Raw genomic sequence first — 25,092 nt, 5'->3', positions numbered from 1 at the left:
TGTATGAAGCCCTAGTCCTAGAAAAGTCTGTTTACAGTCTCGTTCTCTCTCTCTCTGGCCCGCTGCCATCCAGATGTGTCCTGCTCTCCCAGCTGTCTGGAGGAGAGGGGGGAATCACTAGAGCAGTAGAAAGTGCAGACGTTACTATCTGAGATAGCTTTGACTCTGCAGGGGTCACCGCTGACAGGTTTGGTGACAGAGATTCAGTGCTGTTTGATGAGGAAACGGTCGATAACACCGACATTCAGAGGAAATAAAAAGCCTTGTTTCTACTTAATACACACGCACTCACACACACAGATATGACACGCAAGCGTGCACACACACTGTATACATCCAAATGAGAGAGGGATACAGACACTTAGAGGCAAATAAACGGCAACATTCTGAGTTCACAATCTCACAGTCAAAGTTCTGTGAAGTGAGAGGGGGAGAGAGAGAGTCAGGAAGCATCCACACGCACATGCAGTATAGAAACATGAGATTATCTTTCTGTAGATCTACATAGAGACACATACAAGCACACACAGAATACAAACACACTTGCGCATACACACACGTACACACACATACACACACGCACACACATAGACACACACAGACACACACACACACACATAGACACACACACACACACAACACATAGACACACACACACACACACACACACACACATAGACACACACACACACACACACACACACATACACTATTGCACATTCTCATGTACATGCAGAAGCAGTAGAGTAGAGACCAGTGAACATGCCAGGGAGAGGGAGCTACAGTGTCTAATTGAGTTGAAGTCGGTCTGCAGCCCCGCCTTCCAGTCCCAGGCCCCTCATTAGTCCAGGATGTTTCATTAAGCCACAGAGAGCGCTTCTCTCCGAGCCATTTAATAAGGCGAAGCTCGTGTTCTTATTTAACAGGCTTCAGCGGGACCTCGAGGGCAATGAGAGCATAGTCAAACTGAGGGGAATAACAGGGCTAGAGAAACCCTTCCTGAGGGCTACACACACACACACACACACACACACACACACATACACACACACTCACACACACTGTACACATGTGCCCTCATCTGTTGCGCTCTTCTCATGGTGCCTGTATGTTGTTGCCCCCCCAGGAGCGACGTCTCCACATGTATGTAGTGTACTGTCAGAACAAGCCCAAATCCGAGCACATCGTGTCGGAGTACATCGAGACCTACTTCGAGGTGAGTGTTTCCTTTCAGGACAAGAATACGCCAGAATATCACATCGCTGAGACAATTCTGTAATCATGTCGGGTTCCTCAATCCCTCATCGTTTAGGGGGTGGGGGTGGGGTTCATATATTAAAATAGCCCACTCTAAAAAAGTCTCTCTCTGTGTCTCAAGCAGATGATCTATTTTTAGTTCTCTCCTCTCCAACAAACCTTTTGAGTGAGTCTTTTAGTGAGAGTGTGACTGTGTGTGTGTGTGTGTGTGTGTGTGTGTGTGTGTGTGTGTGTTTGTGTGTGTAGTATTGAAGCTCTCTGCTGTTGTGTGTGCCTGATAGGAGCTGAGGCACCAGCTGGGTCATAGACTGCAGCTCAATGACCTGCTCATCAAACCAGTCCAGAGGATCATGAAGTACCAGCTCCTGCTGAAGGTACTGTACGTGTGTGTGTGTGTGTGTGTGTGTGTGTGTGTGTGTGTGTGTGTGTGTGTGTGTGTGCGCACATGCATGCATGTCCCTGTGTATTCCTCTCTCCCTCTCAAAAATAGAACATACTGGTTGAGTTAACATGATTTAATGTACATGATTACATCATAATGGAAGTGAGACCAGTGAGGTGGAAACAAAAACAGTGTGAAGATGGGACTGAGGTTGACTGTGGTATAAGCAGCCGGCTGCATAACATTGTGTTCCTGTCTCCAAACTAAGAGATGAATGTTGAAAGCTTAGAGTCAGAAGCCTTCTTCATCAGTCCATTAATGTCCGACTGGGAACGCCACACTCACTCACGCTATACATAATAAGAGCTATGTAGATAAAAGTATTTGGCTGTATTTACAATGTTCCATTCTCTCTCCTTTACCTCCTAATACACTCCCTTCTGATTGGCTCCCCCAGGACTTCCTGAAGTACTACACCAAAGCAGGAAGGGACGTAGCCGAGCTGGAGGTGAGGGGTCGACCAGAACACAACTGGTTTCTGAAGTCATACAACGGTGTGTTTTATCAGAGGTATGAACGTCTCTTGCTCTTTGTCTCTCACTCAGAGAGCGGTGGACGTCATGTGCTTCGTGCCCAAACGTTGTAACGACATGATGAACGTGGGCCGGCTGCAAGGCTTTGAGGTGAGAAATTCTCCTTCATATCCAATCTGATGGGACACCGCTGACCTTTGAGGAAATTTCTCACACTCTTCTCTCTCTCTCTCCCCCACACACACACACACACACACACACTCACACACGCACACTGTTGCAGGGTAAGATCACTGCCCAGGGGAAGCTGCTCCAGCAGGACACGTTCTCCATCAGCGAGCAGGACTGCAGCTTCCTGTCGCGAGCCAAGGAGAGGCGGGTCTTCCTGTTTGAGCAGCTGGTCATCTTCAGTGAGCCGATCGACAGGAAGAAGGGATTCTCTCTTCCGGGATACATCTTCAAGAACAACATCAAGGTGAAGACAACGATGAGTTACACATGTGTGTGTGTGTGTGTGTGTGTGTGTGTATTGTGTTCCTGGGTGTGTCTCATTTGTATGTGTCCCTGTAGGTGTGCTTGTGTGTATGACTTCCCCCTCTCTGTCGGTGCTGCAGGCCAGCTGCCTGGGGGTGGAGGAGCGCTGTGAGGAGGAAGCATGTCGTCTGGTCCTGACCTCCCGGGGGACCGACGGCAGTGTGACACGCTTCATCATGCAGGCGTCGTCCCCGGAGACGCGGAGGGCCTGGTTCAACGATGTGATCCAGATCCTGGAAACCCAGAGGAACTTCCTTAATGGTAGAGAGACAGCAGAACCACCCCCCCCCTCTAGTGGAGGATAGTACCCTAAAAAGATGTAGTTTCCCTCCTCGCGCCCTCTCTCTCTCTCTCTCTCTCTCTATCTATCTTCCTTTCTCACTCTTTCTCTCACTCTTTCACTCTCTCTCTTCCTCTGTCTCTCTCTATCCTTCCTTTGTCTCTCCCTCTCTCCCTCTCTCCCTCTCTCCCTCTCTCCCTCTCTCCCTCTCTCTCTCTCTCTCTCTCTCCTCCTCTGTAGCGCTCCAGTCTCCTATTGAGTACCAGCGGCGGGAGAGCAAGTCACACAGTCTGGGCAGGGCCATGAGGGCTCCCGTGGCAACGACCTCCAGTCTACGACCTCACTCCTCAGCCTCCATAGACAGGCACCGCCTCCCTTGCCTGCACTCCTACAACGCCTCCCTGCCCTCCCTGCACCTGCCCAGCCAGGGCCACGCCCCCGAAACAGGCAAACAGGTGGGCGACCATCATCACACACAGACCTTGGTCACGCAGCACACATGTATGGAGCACACCTTTCGACCCAACTGATCAAATGTTGTTCTTTCATGGACAAAGCAGATTTACAATGTACAGTATAGAATTTGTTCTCTTTCCTGCTTTACCCCTTTCTCTATCCGTCTGTCTCTCTCCCTCCCTCTCTCTACATTCTCTCTCCCTCTCTCTCTCCCTCTCTCTCTCTCCCTCCCTCTCTCTACATCTCTCTCTTCCTCTCTCTCTACATCTCTCTCTCTCCCTCCCTCTCTCTACAACTCTCTCTCTCCTTCCCTCTCTCTACATCTCTCTCTCCCTCTCTCTCTACATCTCTCTCTCCTTCTCTCTCTACATCTCTCTCTCCCTCTCTCTCTACATCTCTCTCTCTCCCTCCCTCACTCTGTCTCTCTCTCCCTCCCTCTCTCTACATCTCTCTCTCCCTCCTGCTCTCTGGGTCTCTCTCTCCCTCCCTCTCTACATCTCTCTCTCCCTCTCTCTCTCTACATCTCTCTCTCTCCCTCTCTCTCTCTACATCTCCCTCTCTCCCTCCCTCTCTCTACATCTCTCTCTCTCTCCCTCCCTCTCTCTGCATCTCTCTCTCCCTCTCTCTCTCTACATCTCTCTCTCTCTCCCTCTCTCTCTCTGCATCTCTCCCTGTCCTTTATGAACTCTCTTCTACCCCCGGGCTGCCCTAAGTTGTCCAGCCCCAGCCCCCTGACCCCCGTCTCTCCCCCCTCCCGTTGCCCCCCCTCGTCAGCAGCTCGTTTTGCCCCCAAAAGGGCGTCTCGGCCAGGGGGTGTCCAACGGCCTGACCCCCCCCGCGCCAAGCCCAGCTCCCAGGTACTGACCCCACAGCAGAGGGACACAACCCTGCCCAGCTACCAGGTCAGCACTAGAACTCTCAGGACAGGCTGGGATGGGACCCACCCCTGACTGTGTGGTGCCATCACAAACTATGATATCAGAACAATATCATTTACATCTACTCTCTAGATTCCCTGTGAACTGTCTCCCCATAGAAGAATAGATGTGTTTAACATGGCAGGTGGTGGTGTAAACAGATCGTCGGTCTGCTGGGTGGATGTCAGGAGAACACCCAGGTACATCCAGGACAATATCATTATCACTGACGTGGGGAAATGAGTCAGTTCTCTCCATTCAGCGTAATGTGAGATATCCTGTTGTTGTCTCCTGCCTAGGCCACAAACCCCGTTAGCCCAGACTCTAGTCAGTGTCTGCAGCCTCAGGCACAGAGAGACCATCAGAAATCATGAACTCTGGTCTTATCTGAGGTCTGTGTGCACTAGTGGAAGTGAGGAGGCGTGGCTTGGCTTCCACAGGAGTCACTGATCTCCAGTCAGTTTGTAGGCTAGCCCAGTGCCCCTGCTATTTTATCTTGTTTACCCAGACTCCCCCCATGAGTAGGAAATAGCTTCGATTACGGCGCTCTTATCGGAGAGGCTTATCAGGCCTGCTTCCACAGGTCACTTTTCCCCCGCTCACTTTCCTCTATTTTCCATTCAAGAATAAGCTTAGTGCATGATTTCACAAATACATATTTTTCTCAAAGCTTTCTGCGTATGAAGTCAAAAAATATGATTTAAGGACTGAATCTTGCTTTACAATATTCCTATATCATTGTCACCCTTTCTTGGCTAGGTCTCTCTCTCCCTCTCTCTCTCACTCTGGCTTTTTTGGTGTCTGCCTTTACTGTAAGACTGTGCAGGATCACTTAAAGCTGCAATCAGTGGTTTTATTTTACCAATAAATTCCACTGGATGGCCGGCTATTGACAACAGGCAGGAAGGCTGGAATAACAACAGACAGGCGACCGGTTAGTCTGACTCAACGGATGTAGGTTTTGCCAATAAACCTTGTCATTCGTTGTCACACTGCCCAATCAGTGGCGAGACTGGCGATGCAAATTAATCTGATTCGGGCCGAGAGATTTTCTCGGCACCAGTCAGATTCGATCCAGACAAGCTAGCAAGAGCACCGCCGCTGCGTCCGGAGCTGGCTCCGCCCAAGACGACTGTGATGGTTTAAAGAAATACTGCGTTTTTTTCCCCCCTATTGCAGAATGGTAATATGTCCAGCCAGACCTGTCTCTGGCGCACAGCGTAAACGAAGTGTGGAGATAGGTCTGGCTATGCGAGACTAGCGACCGGTAGGGATGAATCATTGAAGTAGAACGCTATTAGGACGCTATGGCTCAGAAACAATCTCATATCAGGTGGTTTTAATTTGTTTTGACAGTGTGAATAAAATCAATGATTGCAGCTTTAAGGCCCTGAGCCTCTTCTGCTCACAGGAGATCGCGTTATGGTCCTGGATAGGAAGACATTGCAGAAGAATTTATCGCTTTTTTGGTCATTTCAGCCAGTAGATATCTCATGTTTGGTGTATCAGACCTCTAAGAAACCAGTCAGGACTTGCCAGATTGTTTTGTTTCTATCTGTCTCCACCTACTCAGGGTTTGATGGAGAGTTTCAACAGAGCCACACTGGAGGAGGGGGTGTCTTACGCATCGCAACGCTCAGGCAACCTGGACCAGCTGACAGAGAATGACCAGTGATGACCTGAGATTACCTTTGACCCCACAGACTGATTTTGAGGGCAGGCTAAAAGACACCTGGCTGGCCTCGCCCCATTGGACAGAGAGCTGACAGAGGGTGGAGCCTGGCCTGCCCTTCTACCACCATGGATGTTGTGACTGCATAATTGCTTTATTACTGCTTCTATGGTATCTCTAGTGTGTCATAAACGTTTATGTTGAAATATTATATTTTCTACTGTTTGAATTGAAACCTTTATTATTGTGATGCAGGCCCTATATCATCATAAGTGTACACTATTTTTGATCTCTATAATGACATTGATGGTGTGTGTTAGTGTGTGCATATATTGGGTGAATAAGTGTGTTGGTGATGATGGAACAGACAACCACTCTGCAAAACCATGGAGAGAATCAATGATTAAGTGTCACTTGGTGACATCCGGAAGACATTCTAATATAAAAATAACAGACATCTTTTTTCATGTCACAGAGTACTTCCAGTCGCATATCATATTCAACAGGGGGACCCTATGGACATTTCCCATTGCATCTTGTCTGCTGATATAAGACAGCAAAAGCTGATAGGGAAATTCTGACATACTGTATTAAAGGAGTAGTAAAGGGAAAATGCATGTTTAGCCCTGTTTTAAGGTTACTTATGATCATATACAATGGTTCAGATCAAAACGTTGACAAAACTAGCACTTTTGAGAAAGTCTGATAATTGCTATACCACCGTTTTGGTCATACAATGGATGTGGATGGGCACCTTGAAAAATCTTTCAAAAACATGTTAAACTCTTGATTTCAAAGACAAGAAACTCACCGAGGTGTTAGTTGACGTTCTGACATATCATCTTATAATAAAGTAAGATTCTAGTTCATCTGGAAAGGCTTTTTAAAATATTTAGCATAGAACTATTTAGTCGCAGCACATAAACTGTAAACTTCCGCATACTAGGTAGCCTAGCAACATAAACAATAACAATAGCTACCGTAAGTAGTTCCGCTTCCTGAATCGGTCGCGTCAATACAAGTCAATGGATTTCAAAAAATGATCAATAAAACCCTACAGGATTCATACTTTGCGGCGAATTTGATGTCAGAACACCAACGGACACCAATTACCCCCTCGGCGAGCTTCTTGTCTTTGAAATCGAGAGTTTAACATGTTTTTTCAAGGTGCCCACCCACATCCATTGTATGACCAAAACGGTGGTAGAGCAATTATCAGACTTTCTCAAAAGTGCTAGTTTTGTCAACGTTTTGATCTGAACCATTGTATATGATCATAAGTAACCTTAAAACAGGGCTAAATATGCATTTTCCCTTTACTACTCCTTTAACTGTCTCTCTTCTTACAGTACATTGCTTAACTATGACCTTGCAACCACCAGGCTACCACCGTGTAGCCTTCTGTCAAATGTTCAGACCTTAAAACTCTCACCATAGTAGGGCTTCATTGAGAGGTTGGAATCTGTGAATGTTGTATTTTTCCATGTTGTGTGTGCGTGTGCGCGCGTGTGTGTACACCCTGCATAATGGTAATGGATAGGTATTCCTTCTTTTCGGGGGGGAGGGGCTATTTCAACCCTGCTATTGTTCCAATATTATCAGAAGAAAACACACGCAAACTCACACAAAGCGCACTTCAAAAACACACAGAGAGAGGAACACGGAAACAAAGATGGAGAGTGGCGTTCATTTGTCAATGTCACCATGAATGTAAATAATCTCCATGGGGATCATATCAATAAAGATGTGTCTTTATGAATTATGGTGGTGTTGTTGCATGTGTCCCAACCCAACCCATTTCCTTCACACAGTCTCAGCCAGTGTGGAAGTCATACTCAGCACTCCTTGATGTATACTGAACAATAAGACAGCTTTGTGGACTAAAGAAAAGTCCTTGACCCAACTCATTGTCAGCTCACTAGGTGAATTAGGACTGGAATAGAATACTGTGGGTGTCTAGCGCCATCTACTGAAGAGATGTGAGAACACTAGTTTCAGACTTCTACTAAAAACAAGCCAGAAATGAAACACCTGATTGAAATAAGCTTGAATTGGTTATAAATCTAGATTTTAACTGAAACACTGCAGCCCTTCCTGCTTCAAAATGCCCTGACCGTTGGCTACTGACTCATGTGAATGCTATGAGTTCCACTGTCTAGTATTTTAATATTGACTTTAATACAGATTTATATATCAGATAAACAGATTGTGAGAATATGGAAAATAACGACAGAAAATACAATACTGCTGAGGTTAATTCTTGTCTGTGTATTCAGACAGACGCCATCCCGTTCTTAGTCTTTGACCGTTCCCTGATGGCAGTTCCCGCCATTGCTGGTCCATGTCTCAGGGATGTTGTTACAGTACCTCTGCCTGCCTGCCTCACAAAGGTAGCCCTAAATAGTTTCTCAGCCTTCTCTCTCTCCTCTACTCCCTCTTTGTGATTGTGTGGGGTGCGATGGTGCCACCTGGTGGTGTCTGCGTCCCCTGGCTGCCTCCGCGCCCTCTCCTGGCCTGCTGGTGACCCTGCCCTGGTGGGTCTTCTCGTGCTTGGCCAGGTGGTCGCTCCTCATGAATCTCTTCCCGCAGGCCTGGCAGCCAAAGCGTTTCTCCCCTGTGTGTGTGCGAAGGTGCCTCTGCAGCTCGTCGGAGCGTGTGAAGTTCTTGCCGCAGAACAGCCAGTGGCAGACGAAGGGCCGCTCCCCGGCGTGCCAGCGCAGGTGGGCCTTCAGGTGCGACGTCTTCTTGTACAGCTTCCCGCACCCGGGCAGGTGGCAGACGTGCAGCCGCTTCCTGGTCCCTCCGGGCTCCTCCATGGAGAACGCCGGCGCCCCCGTCCCCTCCGACGAGCTCTGGCAGTTGGGGCACCGGCAGCGGCGGCAACGCCTTGTGGAGCCCAGTATGGCCTTGGACGGGCCCTGGAGGAGGGCTGTTACTTGAGGCTGAGGCCCAAAGACCAGCTGCCCGCCCATGGAGTAGGGGTGAGCGTGGGGCTGGGCCGGGGCCTGGAGGTGGCCATGCGGGTGCGGGTGGGGGCTGACTGTGGTCTGGGGGAAGCTCCACCACTGCTGAATGTCCTCAGCCTGTCCTCCAGGAGGCTGTGGGTGTCTGGCCACGGAGCCTGGGAGGAAACGTGGGAAGTTCTGTCCCATCACAGCACTGTGCTGGTGATGGAAATAGGAAGAGGGAGAACCCTGGAGCTGGACCGGAGGAGTGAGCACCTTCACTGGGGAGGGCTTGAGGGCGTACAAGGCGTGGGTGGAGGAGGGTTCAGCTGGAGGGGTGAGGGGAAGCTCAAGGTGGTGGTGATGGTGATATTGCGGGTAGGAAAGAGGGCCTAATCCTCTCTGGATGTGTCCAGGAAAATGTACCTTTGACGGGGGTACTGTTGCTCCCTGTTGGGTCCCCAGACCGGAACTCTGGCCCAGCTCACCACCCAAGAGCGGGAGCATCCCTGTTACAGAGCTCATGGCTCCCTCATAGCAGGACTGAGAGCCCTCGTGTCCTAATCCACTGACCCCACCCTGGGCTGGGCCACTTGCTCTGGATAGAAGGGAGGAGAGAGGATAGGGGCCATTCTCTGGGGAAGAGCTGGGTGTGCGGTCCTAAGGAGTGACATTGAGTATTAGACAAGCTAAGCACACCTAATCACTTGGGACATTACTCTCATGTTGGGCTAATCAAGATTCCTAACTATTGAAAAGATAAGACATTTATGAAAAACAGCTTCATATACTGAACTGAATATTTGAGAGAATCTGCATATCCCTAGATGAGCATTATATTGAAAACCTGCTTGGCATGTAATATCAAGAATTGAAATATATTTCATGCCATACCATCCTATGCAGTTTTTCAATAAAACGATGCTATATAAGGAAATACAGACACTGTATCAGTCGTTCACCTCACCTGTAAGAAAGGGTGTAGGAAGTGTTCTGTCCCTGGAAGAGCCATGTGTGGTCGTGGGTCTCTTGTCTCCTGCGCGCATCTATCCGTGTTTGCTGCACAGTAGCCTACCATTTAGCGGAACAAAAATTTATGTGGAATAAATTCCTTTAGCAGGGTAAACTTCCATTTATCACTTAGCCTTCAACACGAGAACATAAAACTTAAATGCAGGAAAAATATCCTTACTTGCTGTGTTTAAGCGATCTTCCTGATGTATTTCCTGGTGAGAAACTTTGCAACCTTTGTCGCCGAGTCTCTAAGAAATGTAGGCTATGCGTCCCTTGAAGTGCATCAACCAATCAACACGTTCCTGTTGGCATCTTGTTATGGAGAGAGGTTCTCTGCGGGATCCCCGAGTGCAGGGAAAGTAGTTTGTGTGTGTGTGTGTGTGTGTGTTGTGTAAGTGGGGGGGGGGGGGGGGGGGGGAGAGAGAGAGAGAGAGAGAGAGAGAGAGAGAGAGAGAAAGCGTCTGAGGGGAATCGTGGAACCTGACACACCCTTTTGATCTAGCCGTAAATATATTCATGTTGCATTAGGCTATGTAAACTCGTGTAGGCTATAAGAACAATTGCCTAATCCAGGAAGCATATTAGTGACTTGGGCCAAGGCATACCTACGCATCTACCTTAGTGACTATGCATTAATGTGCCCATTCACTTTCTCCTTCAGATGACCAAAAGGACCACATTTGCATTTTCCCCTTATAAAAGAAAAGGTAATCTGATGAAAACCCTAGTGCTCGAGTAGGCTAGCTAGCTAGCTATTGCTAATGCTATTGACTCGAGATCTAGTGAGACACTCACTTCTCCGGGTTCAAGTGAGGGCCATTTCACCTCCAAATCCTTTTTGCAAATGGATCCACCAGCAGCGGCGAGCATTTCGCGCTTTCTAAGGACTACGAGGTGTCAATTTACATTTGCATAGCGGGTGAATACATGCCAAAGTCATCTGAATTACAACCAACAGGAGATTCCCCTTTTGTATTCAAACTAATGGACTTGTCACCATGACACAAAATAACTAACTTCTGACTATAATGCAGGGATTTTAAATTATTGTTTTCCTTCCCCCAGATATTCAGCGCCACAGGCCACAGTGCTGCATTGTGTCTCCCTGCTAGATGCCTGCTAACAGACAGAAAAAGGAGGAAGGTGTCACTTCAGTGTTTGTATTTGCTGGCTAACATTAGCTTAGTCTACTTTAGATTTGGACTATTGGTGTATAACAATATAAAAAAGACAAATAATTTACTAATTGTAGGCTACCTACAATCAATAATTAGTGAAACACACACACATACACAGCGAGTTCAGTAGAGAAGGTGGCATCATCACTTTACAGTAGTCATTTAGCAGACACTTTTATCCAAAGCAACAATAATTGCATTTAATAGTCATTTTACCACTCACCAGAACTCACAAGTGCATCTCCTTTCTAAAGAAACGACTATGAGCATAATCTGGTGCTAAAGTCAAGGAATAAGAACAGCAAGATACAAATGTTTAAGTGCAATGTAATCCTTTAAAGGATGTTAGCTTATATAGGCCCTCTATGGTGTCCCTTTGAAAGATAGAGACAGCTAGTCAAGGTAATTGAAGTCTGTAGTTAAAACAAATAAAGCAAGTACCCAGCAGATCAACAGCACATCACATAGAGGTATTATAATAATATCTTCTGAGGAAATGTCATGTCTAATGCCAGGCATTATGTGTGTGTGCTTGTTGTTTGTTTCATCCTGGGTGTAGGGTGGATGTTAATTACTCTGCTCCGCATTTCCTGCCCCCCCCCCCCACCTCACTGGTCCCACATGAGGGTCTTTGAAGTGCTAACAGCTTCTTTTTCTTCTCACTTTGAACTGTGAAATGCACAGTGCTCCTGTGGTCGCGCGCATCGTTCCCCCTGAGAGGAGCCACTCAGGCAGCAGCTCTGTGCTCCGGAGGAACCCCATTTAAATACACCTGGATCCAGATGGATCCTGTCTCTCTCCCAGACCCCCGGGCAGACGGAGAGATTCCGCGCCCCGGATCACTACGACAGGCCAGGCGCAGGGCTCGCTGCATGTGTGCATCACATGATCAAACAGACCGTCATGCTTGTTCCAATCCAAGAGGCCGGAGCGTTCCATTCTGATCTGAGCAGACGAGGGTATGGCTGCTGGTATATATACGCTAATACTAGCTAGCAGCATCAGGTCTGGAGAGACCTACACACCTAACAAGCTGGCGAGGAAGGCCAGCTCTGTTCTTGGGCAAAAGCTGGACAGTCCGGAGGCAGTGGTGGAGAGGAGGATGAGGGACAAACTGATGTCCATCCTGGACAACCCCTCCCAATCTCCTCTACTGTATGACAAGCTGTGGCAGATGGGGAGCAGTTTCAGCCACATGCTCATCCCTCCGAAATGCAAAACAGAGCGGTTCAGGCGTTCCTTTGTGCCAGCAGCCATCAGACTCTCCTGCCATGGCGTCAGTTATCACTTCACTTCACCTCACTTTTCACTTTACATTGGCTAGCTTGTTGTAAGATATACAATTGTTGTATTGTATGCACTATTTACTATTGAATATGTATATTTGATTCTTGAGCTTAGCTCAATGAGCTATGCTACCTTTTCTGTCCTTTCTTGTTGCTATAATGCCCCCCCCAAAAACTAAGGTTTTATCTGATCTTATCTAACAACACATGCACAAGCAGCAACACACACATACAAATCCATAAAAGTGTCATTCCAAGTCATAATGACAGGAGCGGGGATCTGGATTTCAGAGAGATTTGTGGTCATTGGAGGTAATGTGTGGAGACACCTCCTGAGGGAGTACTTCAAACCTCATCCTCCTAAGATGTCCCAACCTGAGGGGACGTTCTAACCCACACCGCCCCACTAAGCTCCCAGCTGCTTTGGCCATCTGCACCACCTTTAAAGTCACTCATTGCTGCAGGGCTTTTGTTGGGATGGTTTTTACTGGGGTCTCAGAGCCATAAAGCTGGTTTCACACCCCTGGTGTTACCATGAATAGGCCACCATCACCATGACCCAAGATCTTAAACCTGAACCGCCCTCCCATTGCAACCACCCTGGCTGTCTGAGGCTAGGGTATCATATTGTTCTGCATGGATAGACTAAGGAACACTGACGCCATATATAACATTATTGATGTTACTGTGATCTTATATTATATGTGGCCGGACCGCGCCACAATTGAAAGATACTTGCACATGACCACCAAATGTACTGTACATAGGACACACCACACTGACACATCACGCTGCACACACCATATACACACACTCACACACATATTACACTTCCCACACTCACTGTATACACACTAACCACACTACGCTTTGTATGTTTTTTTATTTTATTTTTTATCTTACCTTTTTTTGCACTAGCTTTGTACTTGCTCTTTGCACTGTGCTGTCTTTGCACTGTCCTGTCTCGTCCCTGTCACACAGTCCTCTTTTGAGAGAACTGCAAATCAACCCAGAACACACTGTCCCTCTCCTGGGTGTTGGAGGTAGTTTGTATGCATTTGGTCTGTCAGTGGTCCTGTCTGTGTTGATGCTCATATCATATTATGTGCACCACACAACACCACTCCGTGAATAGTTTGCTTAATCTTAATATGTAAATATTTGCTCAAACAATGCCTAGAGGTGTTGAGAACTTTTCTACCGAGGCATTCAAAATGAATGAGGACTAATTTCTTAGGAACAGAGACACCAGTCAATGATGGCTGCAATGTGTATCTTTATCTTGAATTTATGGTAGAGGAAGGTGTCTCTTATAGTGCTTTACATTTCAGTATGGCATTTTTACTCTCGCCCAGCAGACTGACATCGTCACATTTCAGAGTGTTTGACTGTACTGTATACAGTAGAGAGCCTACGGCAAGTCAGACCTGCATGTGACACACCTGCGAAACACTGTGAAACCCACAAAGACCACAGCCATTCCTGAACCTTTGATGAATATCCTCTAGTGAAATAAAAGACACTTCTACCAATCTGATAAAAGAAGAAACTAACATTGGTCATTTAATATCTCAAAGTCTCATTGAGATACTATCAACTACTATAATTCATCTTAAGGTGGAGGTAATTTGACTGTTTGAATGAATTATTTTTAGGAAACCAAATGGGCACCTTAGAGATGTAAACACTTTGAATTGTTGTCTGTATGTAAAATGGTAGCATGCCAATCTATTCATGTTTACTCTATAATTGCATGGGGAGTTGACAGATGCTGCATTTCAAAGAGTCTGGGTGCATAAGGATTGGAGAGAGAGAGAGAGAGAGAGATGTTGTGTAATGGTTACTCTCTTCTACTGTTCCTTGCCTTGGTGCTTCTGTTTAATGAGCCGAAGTTGCTCCATGCAGCAGTTCGTACTACTGCCACTTCCTTGTCAAAGCCTCATCTTGTCTTCATGATGAATCTGTAACTGGCGGAACTCTTAGAACGGAGACTATAGTTTAACTCAGAAAAAATCTGACATGGAACCATTATAGGGGGAACCTCATGGGAAAAAAGGTTTAACAAACCCTTTTTGGTTCCAGGTAGAACTATTTAATCAAACAAAGGTTCCAGATAGAACAATTTCACCAATAAAAAGGTGTAAAACAAGGCTTGTCAAACAAGGCTCTTAAGAGGATACCCCTACAGGCACAGCTGACGAAGCTATTTGGAACTCTTTTTTTATGACACACCAATGGGATGTGGCTGCTTCTTTCTCTGGGATGGAACTCCACTGTGCTTTCCCACTTAATATCTATCACGCTAACTCCACCCCAACTGGAGACAATATTACTTATGTTAAACTCAGATTTAGAACTCAGTAAACCTAAAATGAACACAGGCTGTAATGATTTCCAAGCCTGCTGTATGGTTACATGCCTGTCTGCCTCTGTCCAGCAGATGATCTGGAGGCCTCTGGACTGTTGATGCCTCAGACTCTGCATAGGATGTGTGCTAATTGGCTCGGAGGAATAGTAGGAGAGGGCAAACATCAACCGAGAACTACCACTAGGCTAGATGGGGCTAGGCCTCCCATCTTTGTCTCCAGTTATCCCAGTCCTCCATACACCTGGCAACCTTATTGGTCTCCACTCCCGCATCCATGTCCACAAATGTTTTGATAGGACGTCCTCGCGACTTGCGTCCGTGCCATGGAGATGGCTTCCATAACACCAGATTGCTGGGCGGCTGTAGCTCAGTTGGTAGAGTGGGTCGTTCAATGATCGAAGGGTCAGTGGTTACAAATCCCAGCTCTGACTGTACACATGTCGAAGTACCTTGAGCAAGACACCTAACTCCAAATTGCTCCCAATGAGCAGGTTAGCGCCTTGCATGGCAGCTGCCACCATTGGTGTGTGTGAATGGGTGAATGAGAGGCCATTGGAAAGCGCTTTGAGTGCTGCTAAGGTGGAAAAGTGCTATACAAGTGCAGTCCATTTACCATTTGCTGGCTGGAGGCTTACGGTGTCTGTAGCAGTGGCACAGTGGCTCAGTACTGTCACCTCACAGCAAGGTCTCCCACGCCTGTCTATGCAGAAGTGCATGTGTTTGCAAGGGTTTCCTCCCAAAAGAACCCAATATGAAAAACATGCAGAAGACCAGATTGCTAACGCTGTCCGTCCCTGACGAAGACGGACAGGAGCACTTGGTTGGTCCTCAGGCGCGTCCCCTGCACACTGCCTACTGTCTGCTCCCAGCTGCCCTTGGGGGAAGAACGATCGGATGAAGAATTTCATCGGTGGACGCTCCCATCACTCTATAAGCACTCATATACAGTGTAAAGTGAGATCATCACCCTAATCATTCCTAACAATGACAGCAGCCTCATAGCATTTCTAGATGCACTTATCAGCTACCTCATAAAAGTGTCCCAATGGTGTAAAAATACCTTTGTTTTAAGTTGAATTAAATAGCTGGATGGCTATTGCAGGCTTTTTTCAGAGACTTTTTTTTTTAATTATGTAAAAGTTTAAATTAAAAAATTACTGAACGTAGCAGATTATGAAGACAGGTCTCAAGACAACTGGAAGACGTGTACCAGTGTAGGGTGTAGCAAGCAAGAGAAAAGAAACCCCCTTCATCAGCTCACAACATTGATGTTAAAATCACCTCAATTAGGGCTCTCTGGGAGACAAGGCCTGACTGGAGGTCCATCCACAGAACTACACATTTACACACTTAGATTGGCAAACCACTGATGAAAGTGAACGACTTGTGTGAAAATCAGTACCTCGAGTAAGGCTTCGGCCCAAGTATACACCATCACAATTCAGTGGGAGTAAAAAAAGTTCATAGCAGACAGAAATTTGACTCAAAATATAACTTGTTTCAAAACATGACTCTCAAGATTTAAAAAGGAAGAAAAATTACATTTTATCTTGTGAATCTCTGGCACCTTGTGGCTGCTCATCTTAAGAAATTACAGTTACAAGCTGATTTGTAGTTTAGAATGTAGGAAACAATATTCTGATGAAAGGGCGCCATCTCGAGGCCTCGATACAAAAGAACAGCATAATCATGTTAATAGGTATGAGCATGTCCTTGCCTCAAATCAACACTAGAATTGTCAGTATAAAATGCAGCCTCAGTACTGGACTCAGTAACCTTACGGCTTGGCTCCACTGGGTCCAATAGCGTCAGCGTTAACCATCAAACATTCAGACCCTAAGAAGATGAATCCATTGTAATTAATGACAGCAGCTCCACTGAAGCCGTTGCATTGGGTTCAATGCCTGCGCCCAACGTTAGAGAATAGACGAGGGTTCTTGATTTTTGACGGACGCTGACAGTTGACACGGATAGATGCAGTGGAGCCAAGGGGTTATCTGTATCGCTTATCTGTATCACTGTGTCATTCAAAACTTTTCTTCCATGCTTTAATCAGTCATATTGCATTTCACATCACCAAGTCACCAAACTGTGTTATCCATACCAATTCAGTCTCTGATTTTTCTCCGTTTTGTTTTTACATGAAATTGATGATGAATTAGACATGCACTTTGGTCAAAACAACTCTTCTGTTGGGCAGCATATGGAAATGTGATTAGTCTCAGACGTCCGTTAGAGGCGTGCTTGGACAGAAACACTGCTCTTGACGATGCTTGGCGTAGAAACCAGAGAGGGATAGGCCCCGGACAGACAGATAGCAGAAGACTAGGATAAATAGAGCTGTTCCAGGGTTGGGTTGACGTGGCTGCGCACCGTGGTCCTCCTCCTCAAAGACATGTCAGTCAGGGATGAGGCAGCAGATTGCGGGAAAGGGAGTAGCGGGAGGAAAAAAAAGGATAAATTAAGTCAAAATATACTTTGACCTTTGACCTAGTACCACCAGCAAAACCTCACCCAGAAACCGACAGGAACCACGCATAAGAGTCTTGCATGTGTTCTTCATATGGCGTTGGAGAAGGGGCACCTGTGTCTCTGAGATTGTCACATTGCTGAGAAGAGTTCTCTCTCCTGGCTAATGGTCAGTCCTCTCACTCAGCCCGGCCTGGCCCAGCCTAGGCGTCTGTATAGTGCAATTGGAAGGGCAGAGTATACACACGCATGCTTCTGCTCTCCCCCCAACAGAATAGAAACAGTGCGACCCATTTCCTTTTCCAAAGTGTCCGTACACAATGGCATCGAAAAAGGCTTTCCTATTTTCTCTGCTCTCAGTCTCCATAACAAAACAACTCATTGGCGACTTCTCAGGTAAGACTTGAGGCACGAAACCAGGCCCCCAGGATTCAAAATCTAAAGTGAAGCCCTATAGAACCGCGCCATCTTTGAAAAAACGCATCATTGATACCTTTGACATGCGCAGATTGCGTTCTCTGGCCTGTGAGCCCCCAGAGCTCGGCGGGTCAGCCGCGAACTTCATGCCGCAACGAGAGATCCCGTCTCTGGGTGGACAGCTGTTCAACTCGCCTGGGACCAGGTCCCCTGGAGCTATTTCGCCTGGCTGCCCATCGCATTGTTGTGAACAGAATGAATACCACCTACTAGCAATGTTCAGTCACAATTATACTGTTAAAAATAAGATACATGGATAAAAAAAAAGTTTTCCAACGGATATATTTGACGAAAGTAGATTAATAAGCAAGCCGCTTTTCATTGCTAAGTCAGAGCGGGGAGAGCCATGAACGTGCGTTTGCATTTCACATGAACACAATCTGTTCGTGGACTACAAGAACGCGTCATTGATACCTTTGACTGCACATGTCAAAGGTATCAATGACGCGTTTTTTTCAAAGATGGCGCGGTTCTATAGGGCTTCACTTTTTCGAGCAGTCAGTGAATGGAGTGACCCTATCCAGTTCTATTAATACATCCATGCACGAAACGCACAAATCTCATGACCTTGAGTTTACAATCAAGAGAACACTACGAGGAGCAAAGCAGTCAAACTAGGGGGACGATCCAGCGGCTCTGACCAACAATATGACTATTGTTAGAAAATGTCCCTCAAGTGAACTAAGCAAGGCCATTGCAGAGAGGAGGCGGGGAAAGTGGATGACTTTAAATCTTATCTGACGGGACACACTGGGAAATAGCTTCTTTGGCAAATCAGGAAGTGCGGGAATCTTGAACCGGGGGAAAAAACGAGGGTGCCGGGGACGGGGGAGGAGGATTCAGTTACGAGTCAAGCACTGCAGGTGGTTCTTGAAGTAGAGGAGACCGTTTTTGGTATGCGTGGCGTCCGAGGAGGCTGGCGGGTAGCGGAACTTGGCGTATGTCTTGTCGCTCTCCGATTGGCTGACCCAGGGAAGTTTGATCTTGGTGGCATGATTGACTATGACGTCATCACAGGATCCCACATGGAGTGAGCCGAGGCCGTCGATGAAGAACTCTAAAGAGAAAAAAAAACACTTGTCTTTGTGCATATAGTGAATAAGGAAGTACATTTTCATATACTCCTTTCTAAACTATCTATACTATACTATCCCTTTTCCAATTCTACTGTTTTGTTTTGATATACACTGATGTAAAGTGCCTGTCCAATTGTTATCGATATATCGTGTTTCTGGACTGGTTAAGTGGTGGTGTGTCCTACTCACCTAAGTGTGCCACTCTGGCCAGGCGTGGGTCGAAGCCCACCTGCTGGACCTTGTCAGTGCGGGCCAGGAAGAAGTTGATGACGCCGTCGGTGACCACGCAGTTGGGGAAGCCCTGGATGGCGTGGTGGAAGCCCCTCCTCATGTGCAAGCAGTCTCCCTCCTCCTCCCCCGGCTCAATGGATATGGTCTGCCTGTAGGTGGCGGTGTATCCTGTAGCCTCCCGCACTGCACCACCCACCTGCAACACACACACACACACACACACACACACACACACACACACACACACACACACACACACACACACACACACACACACACACAGAATACTCATTATCAAGAGATTCTTGCACACATACAAACTTCCACTTCCAGAGCACAAACAGGGCAATGACATTGAGTGGTATGTATAAACACTCATACAAGATCACCCTAATCACAAAGTCATAAACATTACAGTCACTGCCAGTTGTCCACAATGCTATTGAGTCCATGCTGTAGGGGACAGCTAGAAACAGGGCTGAAAATTAACACCTGCCATCGGCCAAATGCAGGTAAAATTTCCAATTGGCGACTAGATTTCGGAAGGCTATCTGAAAAAAATATATACTTGGCCGGTAGATTTTTTCATCTACAATCCACTTGGCAGGTGACTCACCGTGAGCCTAAAAGTTAATTTTTACCCCTGGCTAGAAACAATTAGTCTCCCAGCCACGTCACCCACAAAGAATGACCATAGAGTAGGTCTATCACATCCGCATCTGGCTTTCTGATTCTGCAGAGGAAGAATGAGGGAATTCAAAGCATCTGGTGGCTGTCATGTGTTTCCCAACCCACTCTCCAGAGCTGGAGTTCTCCTCTGGTGTACACAAATGGTCCATTCTTTTCCACTGTCAAAATGGGATTCAGGCCCCAGCCCAACCCCCTTCATCCACTTAGTGACACACACACACACACACACACACACACACACACACACACACACACACACACACACACACACACACACACACACAAGAGGAAATAGAACATTACGACAATCTCTTCATGGATTCATGTGTCTGTGTGCCAGTTAGTCACAGAGCTGAGCACACCATCTCCACTTTTCAACGCTTCATGTTGCAAGCAATCTGTTCCATCCACCTAGCCACTGTACACATTCTTCATTAACCATGTGAGTCGCCCTCTCCCTCTGTGTGTGTGTGTGTGTGTGTTCCTCTCACCAGGTCCAATGTGGTCTTCTCCAGCACATCCACCAGTTTCTCCAGCTTGGTGTTGGAGGTGAAGATGAAATCATCGTCCACCCACAACATGTATTTGGTGGTCACCTGGGAGACAGCCAGGTTCCTCCCTGCAAACCAGCCCTTGTGGTACACACAGACATGGAGAAGTGAGACGGAGCTAGCCGGCAAAAACAGGACACAAAATGATAGAAGATATATCTAGACTAGCACCTTGTATGGCCTGCTGGCGCCACTGGTGTGTGAGTGTGTGTGTGTGAATGGGTGAATGAGAGGCCATTGTAAAGCGCTTTGTCCCTTAGGGGTGAGAAAAGCGCTATATAAGTGCAGTCCATATCAAAATAAACAGTGCATTCTTCAGGGACGTTACTTATATTAATGCTGATAATTCTTAACGTCTCTTTGTAATCATTATGTACATCTCTCTGAAAGCAGATAACAATCATCAACAACATAAACATTTACTCAACAAAGGGTCATGTCATGTTATTGGCCAAAAGACCGCAATGTGTTTTCCTGTACCTTTCCAAAGGGCATGATGTAATGCTCAATGTAAGGCCCGGACACTGATTTGGGATTCTCACTGTCATCAGCAATCACTATGGTGACGGTGGGGTAGTATTGGCGCACGCTGTCGATAAGATCCTGAAGCTTGTCGTAGCGCAGGAACGTTTTGGTTGCTATGGTTACCAGGGCACTGACGTTGTATTCTAGAAGGGATGAAAGAGGACGAGGGGGAATTTAAACACGTTTGGTTGGTGGTGTTACGAAGTTATTTGAGACAATAGTGTAATGATGTAGAGTTCATTTGAGAGAGCGTTGCTTTCCTGTGTTGACAGGTGCTGGTGACGTACCTGTAGCCCCCCCGGGCCCTGTGTTGTAGAGTTTTGGGGTTACACCATGGTGGATCTTGATGGTGAACATGGCCTGGTGTCCCTCTGTCTCAAACTGAACTGAAAGACATCGTGAAAGGAACTTCTAATAACCTAAGATGACCCTGAATACACAGTACTGTTTGACTGACAGGATCAGAACGTGAGGAAACAATGGCGGCCACATATATGAATCAGCAGTGATTGAAGATACTAAGACTGTGTGTGTGTGTGTGTGTGTGTGTGTGTGTGTGTGTGTGTGTGTGTGTGTGTGTGTGTGTGTGTGCGTGTGCGTGTGTGTGTGTGTGTGTGTGTGTGCACACGTGTGTGTGTGTCCTCACCTGTGTCTGCAGTGCTGGGGTGGAACAGTGTGTTGGTGTAGGTGACAAACTGCAGCTGACGGTTCAGGTTGGGCAGCAGACGGCTGGACATGTGCATGTGCATTTCACCATCACCTTTGACCTTGACCCCCTCCACCTCCGCCGCCACATTGAACGTCCCCAGTGTGGCGGTGAAGTTGATCTGTGGAGGACAGGAAGAGAATGGGAGAGAGGGACCAACCAGACAAAAACACAAACAGCAATAGAGAGCAGACTTGTTTTTGCGTGGTCGAATGGTCTCAGGGGTGTGGCTGGAACCCCAGTCGGAGGGGGAACCCCTGGAACCCCAGTTGGAGGGGGAACCCCTGGAACCCCAGTCGGTGGGGGAACCCCTGGAACCCCAGTCGGAGGGGGAACCCCTGGAGCCTCCATGGCTCAACCACTGACATACAACACGATGTTCCACTGGTTGCTTATGTGCATGTATGGGGAATGGGCATGGGGATAAATAAAATTAAAATGTGTGCATTTGAATTGACAAAAAAAGGAACTTACTGAGTAGATATTTCTAGAAGGGTCTTGTAACGCCAGACCTAAAAACACAAAATGTCAAGTTACTCGAGTATTCGGTGCCTGGCCTGCTTTGTTGGTTTTGTATTACTAGTATGTGGTGGTGATGGTGGTAGATGTGAATAGAAGCAGTCAAAGTATACAACATCTAGCAACAGCAGAGGAAGACAGTGTCTGCTACTGTAACAATGAGTTTCCTGCTCAAATGACGGTGAAAGAAGAGTTAGCTCCAGTGTGGAGTCAGACCTGGGATGAGGATGGTTTTGAGTGGCCGCACCTCCACCCCCTGCGTCGGGTACTGGAGGGGGCTGTTGGCCGCGGCCAGGATGAGGACATCTGCAGACGACTGAGACCTGGAGGACACACATGCAGCTTAGAGAGTGGTACTGACTATGAATCTACCGCTGCTGTCAGATAATTACAGCTAAGATTCCTGCATCTTGATATAGTGATATCAATATAAACAGTTACATATATCAGGATAGCATACATGGGTTAATCCATTATGGGCTGCTGAAAACTACAAGCTTAAATGTCCATACAGTAGGTAACACATTCACTGCACACTAAAAAGTCTTCTGACTGACGTCTTCGTTAGAGCAAACCAGAAGAGGTAGATGCCAAATGCATCGCTTGCTCTGTGATTTTGACTGGCCAAAAATACAAATATTAAAAGAAGTAAGTCCATCTGAAGACTTTTTTAGTGTGCGGTGAATGTATGAACCATTTATCCCTGCTATCGCCAGCACCTTGGTAGGAACTGACATGGCATCAACCGAGAATATTCAAATTGCAATAAGCTCAAGTGCTTATGTGCAGCTGTATGCTTAAGATACAGTATTACAGGGGTGCTTATAAGGATGATCTGAGTATGCAACCACAATCCAAAGATCAAGGTTTTGAGCTGACCTCATCTGGAAGCCCTGGTACTCCTTGGCCCTCCGTCTCTTCATCTCCTCCAGCTCTGAGGCCTCGAAGGCGGTGTGCAAGGGTTGCGCAGAGACGCGCGGGAACAGCAGCTGGCTGAAGGGTAGGTTCACCCCGCCGGTCTCACCCTCACACACACACACATTACGAGCCAACAGGCTGGAGACATCATCAGAAAAAGACACAGGTGTTAAATATTAGCCATTATGAGATTCAGTAAGGTGATCTGGTTGAGGTTTTTAGCTGTAGATAGGAATCCTGCCTTGAGATAGTAGGGTACAGAACTTTATAGATTGAAAATGTATATAGTTGCTGAATCGAGTTAATCTGTCATATTTTTGTTATATTAGTTGTTTTCTATCTGTGACTCAATGCACCAAGAAATGTCCAGAGAAATACTGTATGTAGTCTCGGTGAACTGTACCCTCCCTTATCTGCCTTTGGCCAAGCTATGATACTTGTTTGTGCTGCTGTATGAATGCAATCTGAAGGGAGTACTATCCAGAGAGATTAACAATGACTCTGTGTATTGTCTCTCTCCAACATGCATGTTGAATAAAGACAGTTTTATACCTGAAGCCACAAAGAGTGAAAACTGAGTTTTCTTCCACAAGAGTCAGGTTCCATTACACCTCTACTAAAATAGAGATTCTCTGTAGAAAGGGCCTCTTAGACTAAGCTTTATTATCAAGCTAATTTTAGAAACTTACCCTGCCACACTCTCCTTTAGGCGATAGGGGATGTTGCCAGACCTGTGGTCCAGTTCCTGTAGCCTCTCCTCCATGTGGTGCTCTACTACAGGCCCTGGTCTCTGTCGCACATCCACAGTGGTGTAGGCCCGGGTGGGCCAGGAGTGGAGGAGGGCCACCACCAGCACCACTGAAGCCAAGATGGCTAACAAGACAGTCTTCCTCAGGGAGCGCATTCTAAAATATGGCACCAGAACACAGTGGCAAATAGACAGGAGAAGTAATGTTCAAAAGTCATTGTCATAGTGCCTGGAAAAAATTACAAGATTTGATCAAGCGAATGGTGCCATGGCAACCACTGGTTGTTGAGTTTATATAGTATCTACAGTAGATTGCTGAGACCTCAGAAAATGTTATTTGTTATTTGGCTTCATACCCAGCTGCCCTTAACCACTCAGAGAGAGGTTGTCCTCTGTTGGCATTTGCGTCTCCAGAAATCCTGAAATGAGCAGTCATATTTGAGAAGTTTTCCCATCTGCAAACAAAAATAAGTCAATATTTATTCAACAGGATAGCACACATTTACTTTCCAAGGGCACCTAATAAAATGAAGTCGGCCTACAGTGATGGTGCAAAACAATGCAAACTTTTAGGCAGACAATTGGCCTACTCACTGTAGGGTATCGACTAGGCCATAACCCCTGGGAAAATTCGACTCTGCTAATGTTGATGCTTATGTCAGGAATGAAGCCATGTAGCCATGCTAACGCCAAGTAAAGAGTAGCTATGACTGAATACTGAATGTAAACTATCTAAAATTAAAGTTAAAAAAAACTCGGTGTGGTGAAAACAACGAAAAATAAAAGTAGGCCTACATCTATCTGGGAAAGGCATTCAAGGAGTTTCACACCTACGTTGTTAAGACCGGACTTTCAGACTTTCCAGTTTGATCCGAACCAAATTGATAGGTGTGAAACCTCCTGGACCACGGTGCGTGGATCAAAGACTCGGTCTTTGGTCCGACCTCAAAAGGTGGTCTCGGCTCGAACCAAGGTTCGCTGCTGCCTAATGTGAAATCAAAGGTTCGCACTTTCGGATCAAACACACGCGTGTGACCCATAAACCAATCAGTGTCAAGTATAGGGAGACGCACCCTAATGCAAGCGATGACGACATAATGTAGGTCTGCCACCAAAATCCTTTTGGTCCGCTGGTGTGAAAGCGAAAGTTATGAAACTAATCAATAAAAAATAATAAATGTGAAAGCGCCAAACGGGATTCTGGTTCGGACCTTGGTCTAGACCTTTACCAAGGTCCGAAACAGAATCCCGTTTGGCGCTTTCACATTTGTTATTATTTTTTAGCCTATGCTAGACATCTTATATTTTTAGAGATCTAATTTTATCATGAAGACATGCTTACCAAATTATGGATGCCATA

The 25,092-nt window shown here is 46.6% G+C and overlaps 3 protein-coding genes across 3 annotated transcripts in view; 1 reads left to right on the top strand and 2 right to left on the bottom strand.

Annotated features, from left to right (window-relative positions):
* arhgef25b (Rho guanine nucleotide exchange factor (GEF) 25b) overlaps nt 1-6,034 on the top strand; it is a gene marked incomplete at both ends in the record, with an annotated part of 30,011 nt that extends 23,977 nt beyond the window's left edge. The window contains 8 exons of the mRNA XM_084446057.1: nt 1,127-1,216; nt 1,539-1,631; nt 2,097-2,147; nt 2,245-2,322; nt 2,456-2,647; nt 2,787-2,967; nt 3,227-3,441; nt 5,933-6,034. Of these exons, the coding sequence (XP_084302183.1) occupies nt 1,127-1,216; nt 1,539-1,631; nt 2,097-2,147; nt 2,245-2,322; nt 2,456-2,647; nt 2,787-2,967; nt 3,227-3,441; nt 5,933-6,034 (1,002 nt within the window). The remainder of the gene's footprint in view (nt 1-1,126; nt 1,217-1,538; nt 1,632-2,096; nt 2,148-2,244; nt 2,323-2,455; nt 2,648-2,786; nt 2,968-3,226; nt 3,442-5,932) is intronic.
* A 2,405-nt stretch (nt 6,035-8,439) lies between these two features.
* Nucleotides 8,440-11,930, bottom strand: LOC311315386 (transcription factor Sp5-like; the record flags this gene model as incomplete). Its single annotated transcript, XM_084446056.1, has 2 exons — nt 8,440-9,636; nt 11,832-11,930. The coding sequence occupies 2 exons, from the start codon at nt 11,928-11,930 to the stop codon at nt 8,440-8,442; spliced, it is 1,296 nt and encodes a 431-aa protein (XP_084302182.1).
* A 6,677-nt stretch (nt 11,931-18,607) lies between these two features.
* On the bottom strand, nt 18,608-24,101 carry b4galnt1b (beta-1,4-N-acetyl-galactosaminyl transferase 1b; the record flags this gene model as incomplete). The annotated part of the gene is made up of 11 exons (XM_084445339.1): nt 24,089-24,101; nt 23,674-23,889; nt 22,946-23,122; nt 22,283-22,389; nt 22,022-22,059; nt 21,488-21,668; nt 21,129-21,227; nt 20,797-20,984; nt 20,257-20,397; nt 19,034-19,271; nt 18,608-18,825 (listed from the first exon to the last, which is right to left on the bottom strand). Exons 2-11 carry the CDS (start codon nt 23,886-23,888, stop codon nt 18,608-18,610), a joined length of 1,602 nt encoding a protein of 533 aa, XP_084301465.1. The 5' UTR covers nt 23,889; nt 24,089-24,101.
* Between the last annotated feature and the right edge of the window lie 991 nt (nt 24,102-25,092).

This window comes from Borostomias antarcticus, assembly GCF_949987555.1.
Source record: "Borostomias antarcticus genome assembly, chromosome: 11".
Taxonomy (NCBI): Eukaryota; Metazoa; Chordata; class Actinopteri; order Stomiiformes; family Stomiidae; genus Borostomias; species Borostomias antarcticus.
The sequence above is the reverse complement of the archived record's forward strand: the minus strand, read 5'-3'. Positions and strand labels throughout refer to the sequence as shown.